General features: G+C 45.1%; 1 protein-coding gene across 2 annotated transcripts in view; it reads left to right on the plus strand.

Moving 5' to 3' along the window:
- The first annotated feature begins 955 nt into the window (after nt 1–955).
- TRAFD1 (TRAF-type zinc finger domain containing 1) overlaps nt 956–17,823 on the plus strand; it is a 26,649-nt gene continuing 9,781 nt past the window's right edge. Inside the window, exons 1-6 of one of the 2 annotated variants that reach the window (XM_021713121.1) lie at nt 956–1,073; nt 5,643–5,701; nt 9,162–9,297; nt 9,410–9,463; nt 14,399–14,795; nt 16,710–16,916. In XM_021713121.1, the coding sequence (XP_021568796.1) occupies nt 5,655–5,701; nt 9,162–9,297; nt 9,410–9,463; nt 14,399–14,795; nt 16,710–16,916 (841 nt within the window). In that variant the 5' untranslated portion in view covers nt 956–1,073; nt 5,643–5,654. Of the gene's footprint in view, nt 1,074–5,599; nt 5,702–9,161; nt 9,298–9,409; nt 9,464–14,398; nt 14,796–16,709; nt 16,917–17,823 lie in introns of both variants that reach the window. The other variant, XM_021713122.1, reaches the window with a different exon arrangement.

Below are 17,823 nucleotides of genomic sequence, written 5' to 3' on the forward strand. Positions count from 1 at the left end.
GGTGGCACTTTGGGAGGCAGAGGCGGGAGGATTGCCTGAGCCCAAGGGTTCGAGACTGGCTAGGGCAACTTGGTGAGATCTCATCTCTACAATAAGAAAAAGAAAAAAGCTGGATGTGGTGGCACAGGCCATCACAGACACTTGGAAGGCTGAGGCAGAAGGATCACCTGAGCCCAGTGTGTCGAGGCTGCGGTGGCCATGAGTGTGCCACTGCACTCCAGCCTGGGCAACAGAGTGAGACTCCGACTCAAAATAAATAAAAATTAAAAATAAAAGGAATATTCTATCTTGTTATAAATACTGCATTGTAAGCTGCTTTTCCTGCTTAGCACTGTTTCAAGAACATTTTGCAATTATAATATGCAATGGAATCATAATTTTAAATTGCTGTATCGTTTATAGTATTGCGCTCAGCTATGCTTATTTAATTAGTCTCGCCTTTTTTTTTTTTGCATAAGCGAAGCTCCGAGAATCCATTCAGGCAGCAAGTGGAAAAACTGGCATTCAAACCTGCATCTCAGGCTCTCATTCTTCCACTGCAAGAAAGTGAAGTGCTCAAATATGGTCAGAGCCTTGCAGAAGTCTTGCACAAGTCTTGCACAAGGGCATCATAATAGCAACAAGGATGACTAATAAGTATTAATGGCCCATGACAAGAGAACAAATGCCATTAATTATCTTAATATATTAGACATCTTAGTAATGTTTGCACAGTATTATTCATGCAAATAGTATTAGCCTGTGTCAGGGGTAGTCGCTAGATCCAGCTTCACGCACACAGCTCAGCTTGCTGCTTCTCAGCCCAGATGTGCAGGGGCTTGAACTTGCAGGGCCCTGCCCCCTCAGAGCTCCGAGGAGCCAATCGACGCGCAGAAGGCGGGGCGCTAGGAGCGACAACAATACTGCCCAATGGGCCGGCGGGGGAGGCCGGCCGTGACCAATGAGTGCGCCCCTCCGCGATGGGCGGAAGTGGTGAGGCAGCTCTAGGGGCCGTTGTTCAGTGAGGGGGCTGACTGAGGCGGCTCGGTGTCTGTGGCTAGCGGCTCGGTTCGGCGTCCCTCCTGTCGTCCCAGGTGAGACGTAGCCTCTGCCCACGCCTGGGGAGCCTCCCGCGGCCTCCAATCTAGGAAGGGGCCGGCATCCCGAGGGAGGAGTGTGTGGGCGAGGGGACTGTAGGCCTGGGGTCGCGGCCGCGCGACGTTGTCTCCTCAAGCCACTGGAGGAGACCGCGCTTTCTCCTCAGGGAACTAGAGTCTCGGCAGCCCCCGGCTGCGCCGCCCCCTCCGCGGCCTTGGCCTGGGGACCGGGAAGCGGGCGTCGTCCTCAGCGCCGCTGTGGCCACCGCGCCCCGGGCGGAGCTGGGCCCGACGCCGGCCTGGGCTTGGAGCCACGGCCTGGAACTGCAGGCGTCGCGGGTCGCGTGTGGCCTAGTGCTGCCTCGAGGTCAAGGGATCGAGCCCCTGCTCTGCCCAGCTGGTGAGGCGGGTGACTGTCCCTGGAGACTTCCGCTTTCGCAGTCTCTGAAATGGGGGTGGTGACTTTGTCGTGGGATTGTGCTCGGGATTAAAAGATTGTCCGTGTAAGCGTCCGGCCGTGGACAAGCACAGGAAACGTTTCCTGCTGTCATTTGCGGAGCTGGTGCCCTGGCGGAGGGGGCGGCTGGAAGCCACCTGGGGGTCTAGACCGCGGTGCCGGCTCCCCGCCTCAGGCAGAACGACGGTCCCCTCTGCGTCCGCGGGAGATATGGCCGACCTCAAGGAGCCCCTTCTGAGGTCGGAGGCCTTTTCGTGCCCAAACCTCCGCGCGTTCACCGTTGACTCTTAGGACGGCCCTCCGAAGTTTTGTCAGTCGTCTGCCCGAGGCCCCCGAGGGGTGAAATCACGCGTGTACCGAGAGAGTGGCGGAAGCAGCCGGAACTGGACCCCCGGAGGGGCCGACTCCAACCCTGAGGGCGGCCCCCAATCCCCGTGCTGCCTGGCAAGGGAGCGCGCTCCTCCTCGTGGTTGGCCGCTTAGGGGCTGGAGTCAAGCCACTGTGCCCAGACCAGTCTGACGGCCCCGGGAAAGGGTCCAGGAAGGTGACTCGTTTTCCTAGATCGGTGCCTCCTCTCCCTAGGTGACACTTCACGTCGGAGTGGCTGTCTCGAGCCATGTCATTCCCGTTTAAACCCCTCCGTGGTTGCCATTGAGCTTGGACTCTAAGCCAGTAGCGCTCCTGTTCTGTATAGGACCTTCTGTAATGACTCATGCCCCTTTTCTGGATGTTCCTCCAGATCCACCTTTGCTTTCTCTTTCGTTGCCTCAGGCTCTTTGCTCTTCCTGCTGCCTGAGTGGGTGTTTCTCTTTTCCCCGATTTCTTTTTCTTGGCCTGACTGGCTCTTTGTACTTCAGGTCTTAGCTTAAATGTCATCTCCCCAGAAAGTTCTTCCCTGGCCACCCTGATCTAAAGTAGATTTCCTCCCTCCACTCCGTCCCGGTTTGTCTGTGTACTTTTCCACTTATATTCTTTTTAAAAATATATATCAATATTTTTTATTTTGATATTGTGGGGTACAGTTAAGGGTTAGGTATACAAATATGCTTTGTTCAGGCACCCTTGTTGATAAGGGCTTTTTCCCCATCCCCAGACAGATATTACTACCATTAATCCCACCTCCCTCCCCCCCCCCCCATAGTTTCCCATCACTGTCAGTCCTTTTCTTATAGTATTACGATGGATATTCAGGGTCCACTATATGAGTGAGAACATGTGATACTCAGATCTTTGTTTCTGTGAGAGGTCACTCAGTATCAGGCTCTAGTTCCATCCAGATTGCTGTGAAATTCATGAATTTGTTATTTTTTATGGCTGCGTAGTATTCCATTGTGTATATGTACCACATATATATATATTTTTTTGAGTTGGAGTCTCATTCTGTCGCCCAGACTGGAGTGGAGTGGCCACTCCCGGCCACTGCAGCCTCCACCTGCTGGGCTCCAGCAATCCTTCTGCCTCAACCTTCCAAGTAGCTGGAACTACAGGCGTGCACTACCACGCCCCACTAATTTTTTATTTATTGTCGAGGTGATGTCTCGCCAAGTTGCGCAGGTGGGTCTCGAACCCTTGGGCTCAGGCAACCCACTCACCTCACCCTCCCAAGGCACGGGATTACAGGCTGAGCCACTGAGCCCAGCTATGTACCACATTTTTAAAATCCAGTCCTCTTTTGATGGACAGCATGACTGATTTCAGGTTCTTGCTATTGTGAACAATGCTGCGATAAACATACGTGTGCAGGTATCTTTTTCATAGAGTGATTTGAGTTCTTCAGGGTATATTCCCAGTAGGGGGATTGTGGGGTCATATGGGAGGTCGATATTTAGAGCTTTTAGGAATCGCCACACTGTTTTCCACAGAGGTTGCGCTAGTTTGCACTCCCACCAACAGTGTAGAAGTGTTCCCTTTTCACCACACCCTCTCCAGCAGCTGTTATTTTTTGAGTTGTTGATAATTGCCATTCTGACTGGAGTTAGGTGGTATCTCAGTGTGGTTTTGATTTGCATCTCCTTGATGATTAGTGAGGTTTAACATTTCTTCATGTGTCTGTTGGCTGCTCAGATGTCTTCCTTTGAGAAGTGTCTGTTCATATCTTTTCCATTTATATTCTTGCCTTATGTTATTTATATTTTTTTTGCTTATTGTTTTTCTCAACCACTAAATTTCTCTGTTACATCAGACACTATATTTCTACCTCCCCACCCCCACCCAGCAGGTACTTTTTAATGGTTTTATAAATCAGACACTATATTTCTTTAGTTTGTGAAGTATTCTTAGTGCCAGAGCACAGCAGCACACAGTAAGGTCTTAATTAATAAACAAGCTAAATGAACAAATGAAAATGTGTTTTGAAAAGTAAATGTTAGCCGGGCTCGGTGGCTCAGTCTGTAATCCCAGCACTTTGGGAGGCTGAGGTGAGTGGATTGCCTGAGCCCACAGGTTCAAGACCTGCCTGGGCAACTTGGCAAGACCTCATTTCTACAATAAATCAAAAAAATTAGCCAGTCGTGGTAGCGCGCGCCTGTAGTTCCAACTACTTGGAAGGTTGAGGCGGAAGGATCGCCAGAACCCCAGCAGGTCGAGGTTGCGGTGGCCGGGAGCGGCCACTGCACTCCGGTCTGGGCAACAGAGTGAGACTCCAACTCAAAAAAAACCCAAAAACAAACAAACCAAAAAAAAGAAAAGTAAATGTTGGCAGAGGTGAGAGGATTGCCTGAGCCCACTGGTTGGAGAACAACCTGGGCAACTTGAGATCTCATCTCCACAATAAATTGAAAAATTAGCCAGGTGTGGTAGTGAGCGCCTGTAGTTCTGGCTACTTGGAAGGGTGAGGCAGAAGGATTGTCTGAGCCCAGTGGGTTGACACTGGGCTGGCCGTGAGTGTGCTCCTGCACTTCATCCTGGGTAATGGAGTGAGACTCCAACTCAAAACAATAAAATAAAATAAAAAGTGGACGTTGGCCGGGCTTGGTGGCTCAGCCTGTAATCCTGTACCTTGGGAGGCTAAGGTGAGTGGATTGCCTGAGCCCGTGGGTTCGAGACCCGCCTGGGCAACTTGGTGAGACCTCATCTCTACAATAAATAAAAAATTAGCCGGGCGTGGTAGCGCGCGCCTGTAGTTCCAGCTACTCGGAAGGCTGAGGCGGAAGGATCACTGGTGCCCAGCAGGTCGAGGCTGTGGTGGCCGGGAGCGGCCACTGCACTCCAGTCTGGGGGACAGAGCGAGACTCCAACTCAAAAAAAAAAAAAAAAAAAAGTGAATGTTGTTTTGATAATGGTTTAAAACCATTAAAAGGACCCTGCTAGGGCAGGATTTAAGATAATTTTTGCATTATGAAAGGAATAATCTAAACGAAATACTGGTAGAGAAGTTGCCAGTATTTTGCTTTCCGCATTGACATCTTGTTTAAAAAGCATTACGAACTTTATAGTGAAGAAACCTAGCAGACACCATCTCAACTATATGATCAGAGTTTTCATCAACAATGAAATAAGACTGTCGACATACTGTACCTTCTGACTCAGTGCACTGGGATGAGCACATCACTTCTGTGGTATTTTTGCCAAAAATGTGTAATCTGAATTTAATCAAGAGATACTATCAGACAAACCCCAAATGAAGGACATTATATAAAATAACTAGCCAGTATACTTAACACGATTGTGAAAGATAAAGACAAATGGAAGAACTACCGCAGATCACAGAAGATTAAGCAGAAGTGACAACTAAATGCAGTGTGTGATCCTGGGTTGAATACTGAACCAGAAAAGGGCATTGATGGGATGGCTGAAATAGTATTGTATTTCTGTTAATTTCCTATATCTGAGCATTTTATTGTAGTTACATTAACTTTTAGAGAAATTGGGTAGAGGATATAAGGGAGTTCTTTTTATTGTTTTTTGCAACTGTTTTTGAAAATAAATTATTTTAAATACAGAATTTAAAAATAAAAAGAAAACTCCAAGGGTGTTGAGTATTAAATAAGATGCTTTAATACACAGGTTTTGGTAACATTATCTGTACACTAGTTTGATTTTGTTTTGCATGTCATCCTTAAAGCAGAAATGAAATAGAACGTTCACATTTCTTCCTTTATAGTTTTCAGAAAGAGCTAAAGATGGCTGAATTTCTAGATGACCAGAATACTCGATTGTGTGACAACTGGTAAGAAATTAAATCTCAGAAATGTTATTGGAATGAGAACAAATTAACTTTTGTAAAGAATTGGTTTACTTATTGGCAAGTTAAATAAAATTGGACCCATATAGTATATGGTGGAAATAAGTAGGATTAGAGCTTTTATAACAATTTTGGAAAAACTGCCTGTTTTAGGAATTTGACAAGATGGTTAGTTTATGACAGAGTGACAGGGTGAGCCTGAGAGTCAGGACTCTGGTTCCTGCCCTTGATGACTTTTGGCAAGTCGCTTGACTACCTTGGGGCCTCATTTTCTTACCTATAAATAGATGAACTTATTTATTGTGTGTCTGGAAAATGTATGTTTTTTAAAAGATAATAATATAATAATATAAATGTTTGGACTAGATCAGTATTTTGTGTGTGTGTGTTTTGTTTTTTAAGTTGGAGTATTACTCTGTTGCCCAGACTGGAGTGCAGTGACGTGTTCATAGCTCACCGCAGCCTCAACCTCCCAGGCTCAGGCCATCCTTCAGCCTCAGTCTCCTAAGTATCTGGGACTACAGGCATTTGCTACCATGCCCAGCTAACTTTTTGTAAATCAGTGTTTTTCAAAGTATTATGCATGGATTTCTCTGAGTGGCCACGGTGATTGGTTTGATTGGGAGCAAAGTTTAGTTAGCTTGACTCTGCATATAGTGACCGAGCAGTTCAACCACAGGAGCCCAGTCTTAACTCTTTCTATAAAGGATTTTGCTGCTTTAAAAAAAAGGACTAGTTAAATTCTTAAGACAGTTGAGCTTAATTATTATCATTTCATGATTCTAAAACTCTTAGTGAAGACTGGGAAGACTGGGTACAGCCTTAAATGTTAAGCTTTCTATTTTGATGTTTTGAACTCCCATCAGTTACAAGAAAGCAACTTTTTCCTGGTAAAATGAAACTTAGGCTACAATGAATAATCAGTTGCTTCCTGGTGGGGATTTCTCAAAAACTTAATCTTGCTATTTTGGTGATATACGAGTATTCTTACTGTAAGATAAAGAAAAAAAAGCAGAGCTATCTGTGGTATGTTCAACTTAGCAAATTGTGGTAGGAGAGAGATGTTGAATAAAGGAAAAAGTTTGACACATTGGTGAAAGGTTTGAGCCAAATAACAATTTTTCTTTTTGTTGTTGTTGCCTTTTTCTTTCTACTCAGCCTAACTTTGGCAGAACTAGGATATAATTAGAGCAGCTACTGTTTACAATATTCTTTACCTGCATGGAATTAAGATTTCATCTTATTGAGGTTATCTTGCCTTATAAGGGTATTGCTTTCTATTATGCCACTGCTACTTTCTGCTGCTACATAAACTACTTTAGCTTTGAGGTTTTTTTTGAGTCAGGGTCTCACTCTATCACCTAGGCTGGAGTGCAGTGGCACGCTCACGGACACTGCAGCCTCGACCTCCTGGGCTTAGGCAATCTTTCCGCCTCAGCCTACCAAAGTAGGTGGAGCTATTGGAACGAGCCATCACGTCTGGCTAATTTTTTGATTTATTGTAGAGACAAGGTCTTACCAAATTGTCCAGGCTGGTCTTGAACCCCTGGGCTCAGGCAGTCCACTTGCCTTGGCCTCCCAAAGTGCTGGAATTACAGGCTTGAGCCCCCATGCCTGACCCTGTTTGACTTTTATATGTATAGTTACAGACACAAAATAATCAGTGAAGCAATCATAAAAAGTATGATTTTTATACACAAAAACAGATGTATTCTTTTTTTTTTTTTTTGAGTTGGAGTCTCACTCTGTCAACCAGGCTGGAGTGCAGTGGCATGCTCACGGCCACCACAGCCTCAACCTGCTGGGCTGAGGTGATCCTTCAGCCTCAGCCTTCCAAGTAGCTAGAACTACAGGCACGTGCTACCACATCTGGCTAATTTTTTGAATAATTGTAGAGATCCTCGCCAAGTTGCCCAGGCTGGTCTCGAACTCATGGGCTCAGGCAATCCTTTCACCTCAGCTTCCCTAAGTGCTGGGATTATAGACATGAGCTACTGTGCCTGGCCAGATGTATTCATTTTTAAGATTTATCTGTTTTGTTAGTTTACTGCAATTTGAAGGAATCTCAAACCTAGGACAATATATAAATAGCTATGCTAAGGGAGTTAGAAAGGGTGAGTTAATAGAAAGGTAATGAGAATAAGGTTATTAAAAGCCAAAGCAATTTATTTTTTAAAAAAAGCCTGGGCACAGTGACTCAGTCTGTAATCCCAGCACTTTTGGAGGCCGAGGTGAGAGGATTGCCTGAGCCCAGGGGTTCAAGACCAGCCTGGGCAACTTGGCGAGACCTCATCTCTATAATGATATAAAAAAATAAGCCGGGTGTGATAGCACACACTGGTGGTTCCAACTACTTGGAAGGCTGAGGTGGAAGGCTTGCCTGAGCCCAGCAGGTTAAAGCTGTAGTGGCCGTGAGAGTGCCATTGCACTCCAGCCTGGCAGCAGAGTGAGACTCCAACTCAAAAAGAAAAGCAGATTAGCATGGAAGACTGACTAAGCCTGTATAGACCTCCCATCTAAGTAACTCTGTTTAAGTTTCAGGTTTAAACATTTTGTTGCTGGGCATGGTGGCTCAAGCCTGTAATCCCAGCACTTCGGGAGGTAGAAGTGAGAGGATAACCTGAGCCCAGGGTTCTAGACCAGCCTGGGCAACTTAATGAGACCTCATCTCTACAATAAATAAAAAAATCAGCTGGACACGGTGGCGTATTCCTGTAATTCCAGCTACTCTGAAGGCTGAGGCTGAAGGATTGCTTGAGCCCACCAGGTCGAGGCTGTGGTGGCTGTGAGTGTGCCACTGCCCTCCAGCCTGGGTGACAGAGTGAGACTCTGACTCGAATAAATAAATAATTAAACAAAGATTTTGCCTTTAGAGCCATTTTTTTCCATCGATTCTCACTCTGTCACTAAGGCTGGAGTGCAGTGGCACACTCATAGCCACCGCAGCCTCTACCTTATGGGTTCAGGCAGGCGATCCTTCTGCTTCAGCCTTCTGAGTAGCTGGGACTACAGGCATGTACCATCATGCCCATCTTATTTTTTGATTTATTGTAGAGATGAGGTCTTGCGAAGTTGCCCAGGCTGGTCTTGAACCCCTGGGTTTAGGCAATCCTCTCACCTTCCCCTCCAAAGTGCTGGGATTACAGGGGTGAGCCACCATGCCTGGGCCAGCTCTGACTCTGAGAAAGAAAGGCAGGCTTTTAGAGGTGGTGCATGGCACTGATAACTCAGATTGTTGCACATAAGACTCAGACTTCAGAATTTAGTTCCTGAAAAGCAGAGTTGGTAACAGTCATAAGAGTTTGTAGATTAGGTCTCACACTAAAGTGAAATAATGGACTGAAGATTGGACAGGACAGATTTCCATGTGATACCACTGTGCAAGAAAATGCTTAGATCAGTCAATAATACTTGTCTTTTTTTTTTTTTTGGTCTATTTCTGTAGCAAAAAAGAAATTCCTGTGTTTAACTTTACTATCCATGAGATCCACTGTCAAAGAAACATTGGTGTGTGTCCTCTCTGCAAGGAACCATTTCCCAAATCTGACATGGAGACTCACATGGCTACAGAACACTGTCAGGTGAACCACCAAGTACCCAACTCTTCATAAATGTATTATACTTGCTATTGTGCAGTAGCAAATGAGCATGTTGTCACAAAGCCAATTTATTGATTCTCACTTCTTACCCTAGGTGATCTGCAAATGTAACAAGAAGTTGGAGAAGAGGCAGTTAAAGAAACATGAGGTTAGTCTTCTTGCACTATGAAGGGAGTGAGTTACTGTGGGGCCAGTCCTATTGAGATTACAGAAACACACGCAGAGCAGGAAGCCAGTGGGTTGAGTCTTTGTTCTCCACCAGCTCACATGCATACTGCCTCTCACAGCTTAATTGAGGCTTTGACTGTTTGACTGCTGTCAGATTTGGCTGTCTGGTTGTTGTACCCCATGCTCAGGCATCAGAGTCTCTCCCTTTGGAACTGAGTCTATCATTTCTGCTGGGGTTTGGCTATTGGCAGCCTCACTGAGCATGAACTCATGCAGGGATTGCCAGTGTGGGATAATCTCTTTAGCACACAGCCTACTTTACATCTTGTAACTTCGTTTTGAATTCTTGATCATTTGGATGACATACTCTTTATACCTGAAGAAATCCCTCAGCATTTACTATAAGAGAACAGGGTATTATTTGGTCCTTAGTTGAGATAAAATTGGCAAAGTTGAGTTGTTTTTTTTTTGAGTTGGAGTCTTACTCTGCCACCCAGGCTGGAATGCAATGGCACACTCACGGCCACTGCGACCCTGACCTGCTGGGCTCAGGTGGTCCTTCTGCCTCAGCCTTCTAAGTAGCTGGAACCTACATGCACGTGCTACTATCTATGCCCAGCTATTTTTTTGATTTATTGTAGGGATGAGGTCTCACCAAATTGCCCAGGCTGATCTCGAACCTGTGAGTTCAGACATTCCTTTCACCTTGGCCTCCCAAAGTATTGGGATTATAGGTGTGAGCCACCACGCTCAGCATGTTGTTTTACTAGTTTGAAAATTCCTAATAACTATTTAGGTGTATGCACCAAGGTTTACATTTAAGACTTTCACCAAGGTTTACATTTAAGACTTGTGCTTCATTCTGTATACCTCAAATAACAAGTTAATTCCTGGCTGGGTGCAATGGCTCAGCCTGTAACACCAGCACTTTGGGAGGCTGAGGCTAGAAGATTACCTGAGCCCATTGGTTTGAGATCAGCCTGGGTAAGATGGTGAGACCTTGTCTCTACAATAAGTCAAAAAATCAGCTGGGTGTGGTGGCGCATGCCTGTAGTTCCATCTACTTGGAAGTCTGAGGCGGAAGGGTCGCCTAAGCCCAGCAAGTCGAGGCTGCAGTGGCTGTGAGCGTGCCATTGCACTCCAGCCTGAATAACAAGAGTGAGACTCCAACTCAGAAAAAATGTTAATTACTATTACTTTATAATTAAAATACCCTTAAAAGGTGATTCATATTTAATGTAGAAAATTTGGGATATATAAAAAGAAAGTAAGAACCACCCATAAACCCACAGCTCAGAGAAAAACAAATACCTTAGCACTCTATTATTTTGTTCTAAGCATTTGATGTACATTTTACTAGACCTTACCAGCCAGGGGGTATGATTGAGGTCACATTAACAATATAATGAGTCTTTCTCTGGCTCTAGTACCTACTTGCTCTGTAAAACAGCTTCTAATATTCATCCGGGTCTGTAATCCCAGCACTTTGGGAGACTGAGGTGAGAGGATTGCCTGAGTTCAGGGGCTGGAGACCAGCCTGGGCAACTTGGTGAGACCTTGTCTCTGCAATTAAAAAAAACAAAAACAAAAAACAACCTCTAATAAACTATCCCCTCTCCTAGTCTCTCTCCCAGCTATTTCTGGGAATCCTGTGGTGATATACCAATCATTATAAAGGTACAAGTACAAAGTGTTCCCTAACATTCCTACAAGTCAGACTGTGACAATTTTAGACCAGAGATAAATTGTGTAGTTTTATGTTTTTTCTTTAATAGTTATTACTTTATTTGCTGTTCTATGAATTACTAGCACTTTTTGGAGTTGTTAGCAAAGTACTTAATGTAAAATTTTTTTTTTTGAGTTGGAGTCTCACTCTGTCACCCAGACTGGAGTGCAGTGGCATGCTCATGGCCACCGCAGCCTCAACTTACTAGACTCAGGTGATCCTTTTGCCTCAGCCTTCCAAGTAGCTGGGACTATAGGTGCATGCTACCATACCCGGCTTATCTTTTGATTTATTGTAGAGACAAGGTCTCACAAAGTTGCTCAGGCTGGTCTCTAACCCTGAGCTCAGGCAATCCTCTTGCCTCTGCCTCCCAAAGTGTTGGGATTACAGACTTTAGCCACCACGCCCAACTACTTACTGTATTATATTGTATGTGCCAGTAATTATTTGTTCTTTTTTATTGAATAACTTAAATCAGTGATTTTTTTTTTCTAATGAAAAAGATGTTTAAGTCCGGGTACAGGAATGTGCCACTGCACTGCAGCCAGGGCAACAGAGTGAGACTCCAATTTGAAAAAAAAGAAGGAGAAAAAACCGTTTAAAGAACACTTTCCGGGCTGGGTACAGTAGCTTATGCCTATAATTCCAGCACTTTGGGAGGTTGAGGCAGGAGGATTACTTGAGCCCAGGAGTTTGAGACTAGCCTGGGCAACATAGCAAGACCTCATCTCTACAAAAAATCAAAGAATAAGCCAGGCCCATGGTGGCACACATCTGTTGTCTCAGCTACTCAGGAGGCTGAGGCAGAAGGATCACATGAGCCCAGGAGGTCAAGGCTGCATTGAGCTGTGATTGTGCCTCACTACACTCCAGTCTGGGTGACAGAGTCAGACCCCCAACTCAAAAAAAAAAAAAAACCTTTCTGAATTGTTATTCTATCTACATGGTATACATTTTAAAGCCACAAAAGGATATATGTAAAAATTGTGTCTCTTCATTCCTGTTGCTCAGCTATTTAGGCCCTTTTTTTTTTTTTAATCAGTTTATTGTGTTTCCTGCAAGAGACATTTCATGAATATATAAACAGTGGTAAATGTTTGGAGTAGCATTTAGAATAGAACTTGATTTTAATTTATATGAAAAGAAACGTGTTTTTTTGCATAGTGTTTGTAAAGTATAAATGTATATGTCATGGTAATATATTCTTTTATATCTTTTGTTTTTTGAGTCAGAGTCTTACTCTGTTGCCCAGGCTGGAGTGCAGTGACACACTCACGGCCACTGCAGCCTCGACCAGAGTCTCACTCCGTCACTCAGACTGGAGTGCAGTGGCACACTCATGGCCACTGCCAGCTTCCACCTGCCTGAGCCTTACAAGTAGCTGGAACCACAGGCATGTACTACCACCATGCCTGGCTAATTTTTAAAAAATTTATTGTAGAGACGAGGTCTCGTCAAGTTGCCCAGGCTAGTCTTGAGCCCCTGAGCTCAGGCTATCCTCTCACCTTGGCCTCCAAAGTGCTGGGATTATAGGCGTGAGCTACAGTGCCTGGCCCCTTTGTATCTTTCTAAGTTTTTAGTGCATTAGTGACAATTTCCAATTAGGTATAAAGGTTTTGTTTTTCATTTACTGTGTTTACACTTTTGGGATCATTGTCATTGGTGATTTTTGGCTTATTTGGTCCATTTAAAGCCTGTGCTTGATCACTTGAGCCCAGCGAGTCGAGGCTGCAGTGGCCATGAGCATGCCACTACACTCCAGCCTGGGCAACAGAGTGAGAGGCTTTGACTCAAAAACAAAGCATAACAATAGCCTGTGCTTTATATAAATATGAAGTTTTAAAAAGTTAGTCTTTCTAAAGGGCAGTCTCTTTTCCTAATTACTAGCTACTGAAGACTGAATTGGGCCGGATGTGGTGGCTCATGCCTGTAATCCTAGCACTTTGGAAGGTGAAGGTGAGAGGATTGCCTGAGTCCAGGGATTCTAGACCAGCCTGAGCAACTTGGTGAGACCATGTCTCTACAATAAATCTAAAAATGCCAGGCACGGTGGTTCACACCTATAATCCCAACACTTTGGGAGGCAGAGGTGAGAGGAATGCCTGAGTCCAGGGGTTCAAAACCAGTCTGGGCAACTTGGGAAGACCTCGTCTCTACAATAAATAAAAAATTAGCTGGGTGTGGTAGTGCGCGCCTGTAGATCCCGCTACTTGGAAGGCTGAGATGGAAGGATCGCCTGAGCCTAGCACATCTGCATAGTGGTGGCCATGAGCAGGCCACTGCACTCCAGCCTGGGAGACAGAGTGAGGCTTCAACTCAGAAAAAAAAAAATGAGAAAACTAGCCAGATGTGGTGGTGTGTACCTGTAGTTCCAGCTACTTGGAAGGAAGGCTGAGGTGGTAGGATCACCTGAACCCCAGTGTTACCCAGCTAGGTCAAGGCTGCGGTGGCTGTAATTGTGCCACTGCACTCTAACTTGGGCAACAAAGTGAGACTCCAACTCAAAAAAAAAAAAAGACTGAATTGGGAGTAGGAGTTAGGGGAAACTGGTGGAGCTTTGACAGACATAGCTGAATTGCTCTGTTTCTTAAATTGCTTCAGGGCTTCTCTGGCTGATTTTGGATTACTTTATAATACGTATACAAAATGATATGGTAGTCAGGGTGGCTGAGTATATAGATGCCTTCTAATATTTTCCTTCCCTCTGTAGAATCTTGTGGCAGGAAGAAAAGAGGAAGCTGTGACTTTTTTTTTTTTTTTTTGAGTTGGAGTCTCACTCTGTCCTCTAGGCTGGAGTGCGTGGCATGCTCACAGCTACCGCAGGCTCGACCTGCTGTGCTCAGGTGATCCTTCCGCCTCAGCCTTCTAAGTAGCTGGAGCCACAGGCATGTGCCACTATGCTCAGCTAATTTTTTCTTTTATTTATTGTAGAGACGAGGTCTCGTCAAGTTGTCCAGGATAGTCTGGAACTCCTGAACTCAGGCAGTCCTCTCACCTCCACCTCCCAAAGTGCTGGGATTACAGGCATGAGCCACTGACTGTATGACTTAAATACAAAGAAAGCAAGGCAGAGGAAGCTAGGCTTGGAAGAAAAGACTGAAATAGATACTTTTTGTTTTACTTGCCTTGTGCTAAAACACAGCCTCTCCTAGATGTGCATATTAACTGCCTCATTTTTCTGTGTTGCAGGAGACTGAGTGCCCTCTGCGACTTGCTCTCTGCCAGCACTGTGATTTGGAACTTTCCATTCTCAAACTGAAGGAACATGAAGATTACTGTGGTGCCCGGACAGAGCTATGTGGCAACTGTGGGCGAAATGTCCTTGTGAAAGATCTGAAGACTCACCCTGAAGTTTGTGGGAGAGAGGGCGAGGAAAAGAGAAATGAGATTGCCATACCTTCTAATGCATATGATGAGTCTTGGGGTCAAGATGGAGTCTGGATTGCATCCCAACTCCTGAGACAAATTGAGGCTCTGGACACCCCCCGAAGGCCCATGGGAGCCTTTGAATCAGACCTTTTCCACAGTAATAGGATTATCAGCCAAAGGAACATGACAGCCCAGTTTCCAGTTCAGAATAATTTATGTGAGTTGTGTTTGGGATTAGGAAACTAGAATGGTATTAAAATCCCGGGGCAAGCCGGGCTCGGTGGCTCAGCCTGTAATCCCGTGATTTGTGAAGCTGTGAGTGAATTGCCTGAGCCCATGGGGTTCAAGACCCGCCTGGGCAACTTGGCGAGACCTCATCTCTACAATAAATTAAAAAATTAGCTGGACGTGATAGTGCGTGCCTGTAGTTCCAGCTATTTGGAAGGCTGAGACGAAAGGATCGCCGGAGCCCAGCAGGTCGAGGCTGCGGTGGCCGGGAGTGGCCACTGCACTCCAGTCTGGGCGACAGAGTGAGACTCCAACTCAAAAAAAAACAAAAAACAAAAAACCCCAGGGCAAATGGGAAGAGCTTTCGTGGTCAGATAGATCTTGATTCTAGAAACCTGACTGTAGCTGGGTAACATTGGGAAGAATACCTAACATCTTTATAAAATGGAAATAACAGAAACTCCTGACTACTGAATTGTAGTTAGGGTTAATAATGAGGGGGATGACAATGGTATAAGTAGCTAACACCAATACCGGTTGAGTATCCTTTATCTGAAATGCTTGAGACTATTTTGTTTGGATTTTGGAATATTTGCATTACTTACCAGTTGAGCCTCTCATGTATGCAAATTTGAAATCCAAAATGCTCATTGGAACTTTTCTTTTCATTGTCAAGATGGCATTCAAAAAATTAGGAATTTTGGAGCATTTTGGATTTTGGGATTTGGTATGCTCAACCTGTACCTTATGTGCCTCAGGCATTTGCAAAGTGCTTTATTTGTATTAACTCATTTCATTTTCACAATGAGTCAGGCGTGGTGGCTCAGCCTGTAATCCCAGTGCTTTGGGAGGCTGAGAGGTGAGTGGATTGCCTAAGCCTGGGCAACTTGGCAAGACCTCATCTCTACAATAAATCAAAAATTAGCTGGGCGTGGTAGCGCGCGCCTGTAATTCCAGCTACCTGAGGCGGAAGGATTGCCAGAGCCCAGCAGGTTGAGGCTGCGGTGGCCAGGAGCATGCTACTGCACTCCAGTCTGGGTGACAGAGTGAGACTCCAACTCAAAAAAAAAAAATGTTTTTTCACAAGATTACATGGTAGGTAAATGGTGAACTGAGTTTTGAATTCAGATAATCTCACCTCATGCTTTAAACCATTCTATTATAATGCAGAAAATAGATGAAAAATGTATAGTACATAGCGGGGCGTGGTGGCTCAAGGAGGTGAGGTGGAGGTGAGAGGATTGCCTAAGTCCAGGGTTTCGAGACCAGCCCGGGCAACATGGTGAGACCTGTCTCTACAATCAGTCAATCAGTTAACTAACTAACTAACTAGCTGGGCATGGTGGCATACACCTGTAGTTCCAGCTACTTGGAAGTCTGAGGCAGAAGGATTGCCTGAGCTTAGTGAGCTGAAGCTGTGGTGGCCGTGAGCATGCTACTGTACTCCAGTCTGGGCAACAGATTAAGACTGACTCAAAAATAAAAAATAAAATAATAATAAGTGTATAGCACATGCCTGTCTCACAGCTATGGCTCAGTAATACTTTTTTTTTTTTTGAGTTGAAGTCTCACCCTGTCGTCCAGGCTGGAGTGCAGTGGGACACTCATAGTCACTGCAGCCTCAACCTATTGGGCTTAGGCATCCTTTCACCTCAGCCTTCTAAGTAGCTGGAACTACAAGCGCACACTACCACGCCTGGCTATTTTTTTTTGATTTATTGTAGAGGTAGACTAAGTGTTCAGAGAGCTGTGAGAACCAGAGGGCCAAGAGTGCTGATGGAGCAGGGCCATTTTTGTTCCTGCCCCGGTGCCTATAAACCTTGGCTATTTGTTAGGCATGCACTTGAGTTGAGGGTGGCAACATCTCTAATACATCTTGAGTGCTGGTTGTTTTTTTTTCCAGTTGAAGAACAAGAAAGACAGGAAAGGAATAGAGGCCGACAGCCCCACAAAAAGGGTGGTGAAGATAGTGCAAACTTGGACTTCATGTTGGCCCTAAGTCTGCAAAATGAAGGCCAGGCCTCCAGTATGGCAGAGCAGGACTTCTGGAAAGCTGTGTGTGAGGCAGACCAGTCTCATGGCGGTCCCAGTTCTCTGAGGGACATAAAAGGTAGGTTTACTTATTCTTCACTTTCTGTATGGTTTTTCTAAGTTTTAGAATACACAATAATGAAATAGAATTTGCCTTATTCTTTTTTGTTTGTTGCTTTTTCCATTTCTTATTTTAAAAAATTGTCAGAATAGTATAGCAAGTACCTATATAGCCCTGGTCTACATTCACTAATTTTAATATTTCTTTACTTTCACCTTTATGTAGATTTCTCCCCCAACCATTTGAGCATAAGTTTGTATACATACTTTTTTTTTTTTTTTTTTAGTTGGAGTCTCACTTTGTTGCCCAGGCTGGAGTGTAGTTGCATGCTAGCAGCCACTGCAGCCTTGACCTGCTGGGCTCAGGTGATCATTCCATCTCAGCCTTCCAAGTAGCTGGAGCTACAGGTGTGCGCCACCACACTCAGCTAATTTTTTGATTTATTGTAGAGATAAGGTTTTATCTTGTTGCTCAGGCAGTCCTCTAGCCTCCACCTCCCAAAGTGTTGGGATTGCAGGCGTGAGCCACCACGCCCAATACGCAATGTTTTATTCTTAAATACTTCAGCACATGTCTGTTAAGAACAAGGCCACCTGCTATGTAAACACTATACATATGTCACTCTCAGATAAGTTCCCTACTTGCATATAATGTCCTTTAGAGCTTTTTTGGTTTTAAGAATCCAAGATTGCTGGGCTCGGTGGCTCAGCCTGTAATCCTGCGCTTTTGGGAGGCTGAGGTGAGTGGATTGCCTGAGCCCGTGGGTTCGAGACCCGCCTGGACAGCGAGACCTCATCTCTACAATATATCCAAAAATCAGCCGGGCGTGGTGATCATTCCGCCTCAGCCTTCCAAGTAGCTGGAATTACAGGCATGCGCTACCACGCCTGGCTAATTTTTTGACTTATTGTAGAGATGAGGTCTC

The sequence above is a fragment of the Carlito syrichta genome, unplaced genomic scaffold (genome assembly GCF_000164805.1).
Source record: "Carlito syrichta isolate Samal-C Ts95f unplaced genomic scaffold, Tarsius_syrichta-2.0.1 Scaffold304253, whole genome shotgun sequence".
Lineage (NCBI taxonomy): Eukaryota > Metazoa > Chordata > Mammalia > Primates > Tarsiidae > Carlito > Carlito syrichta.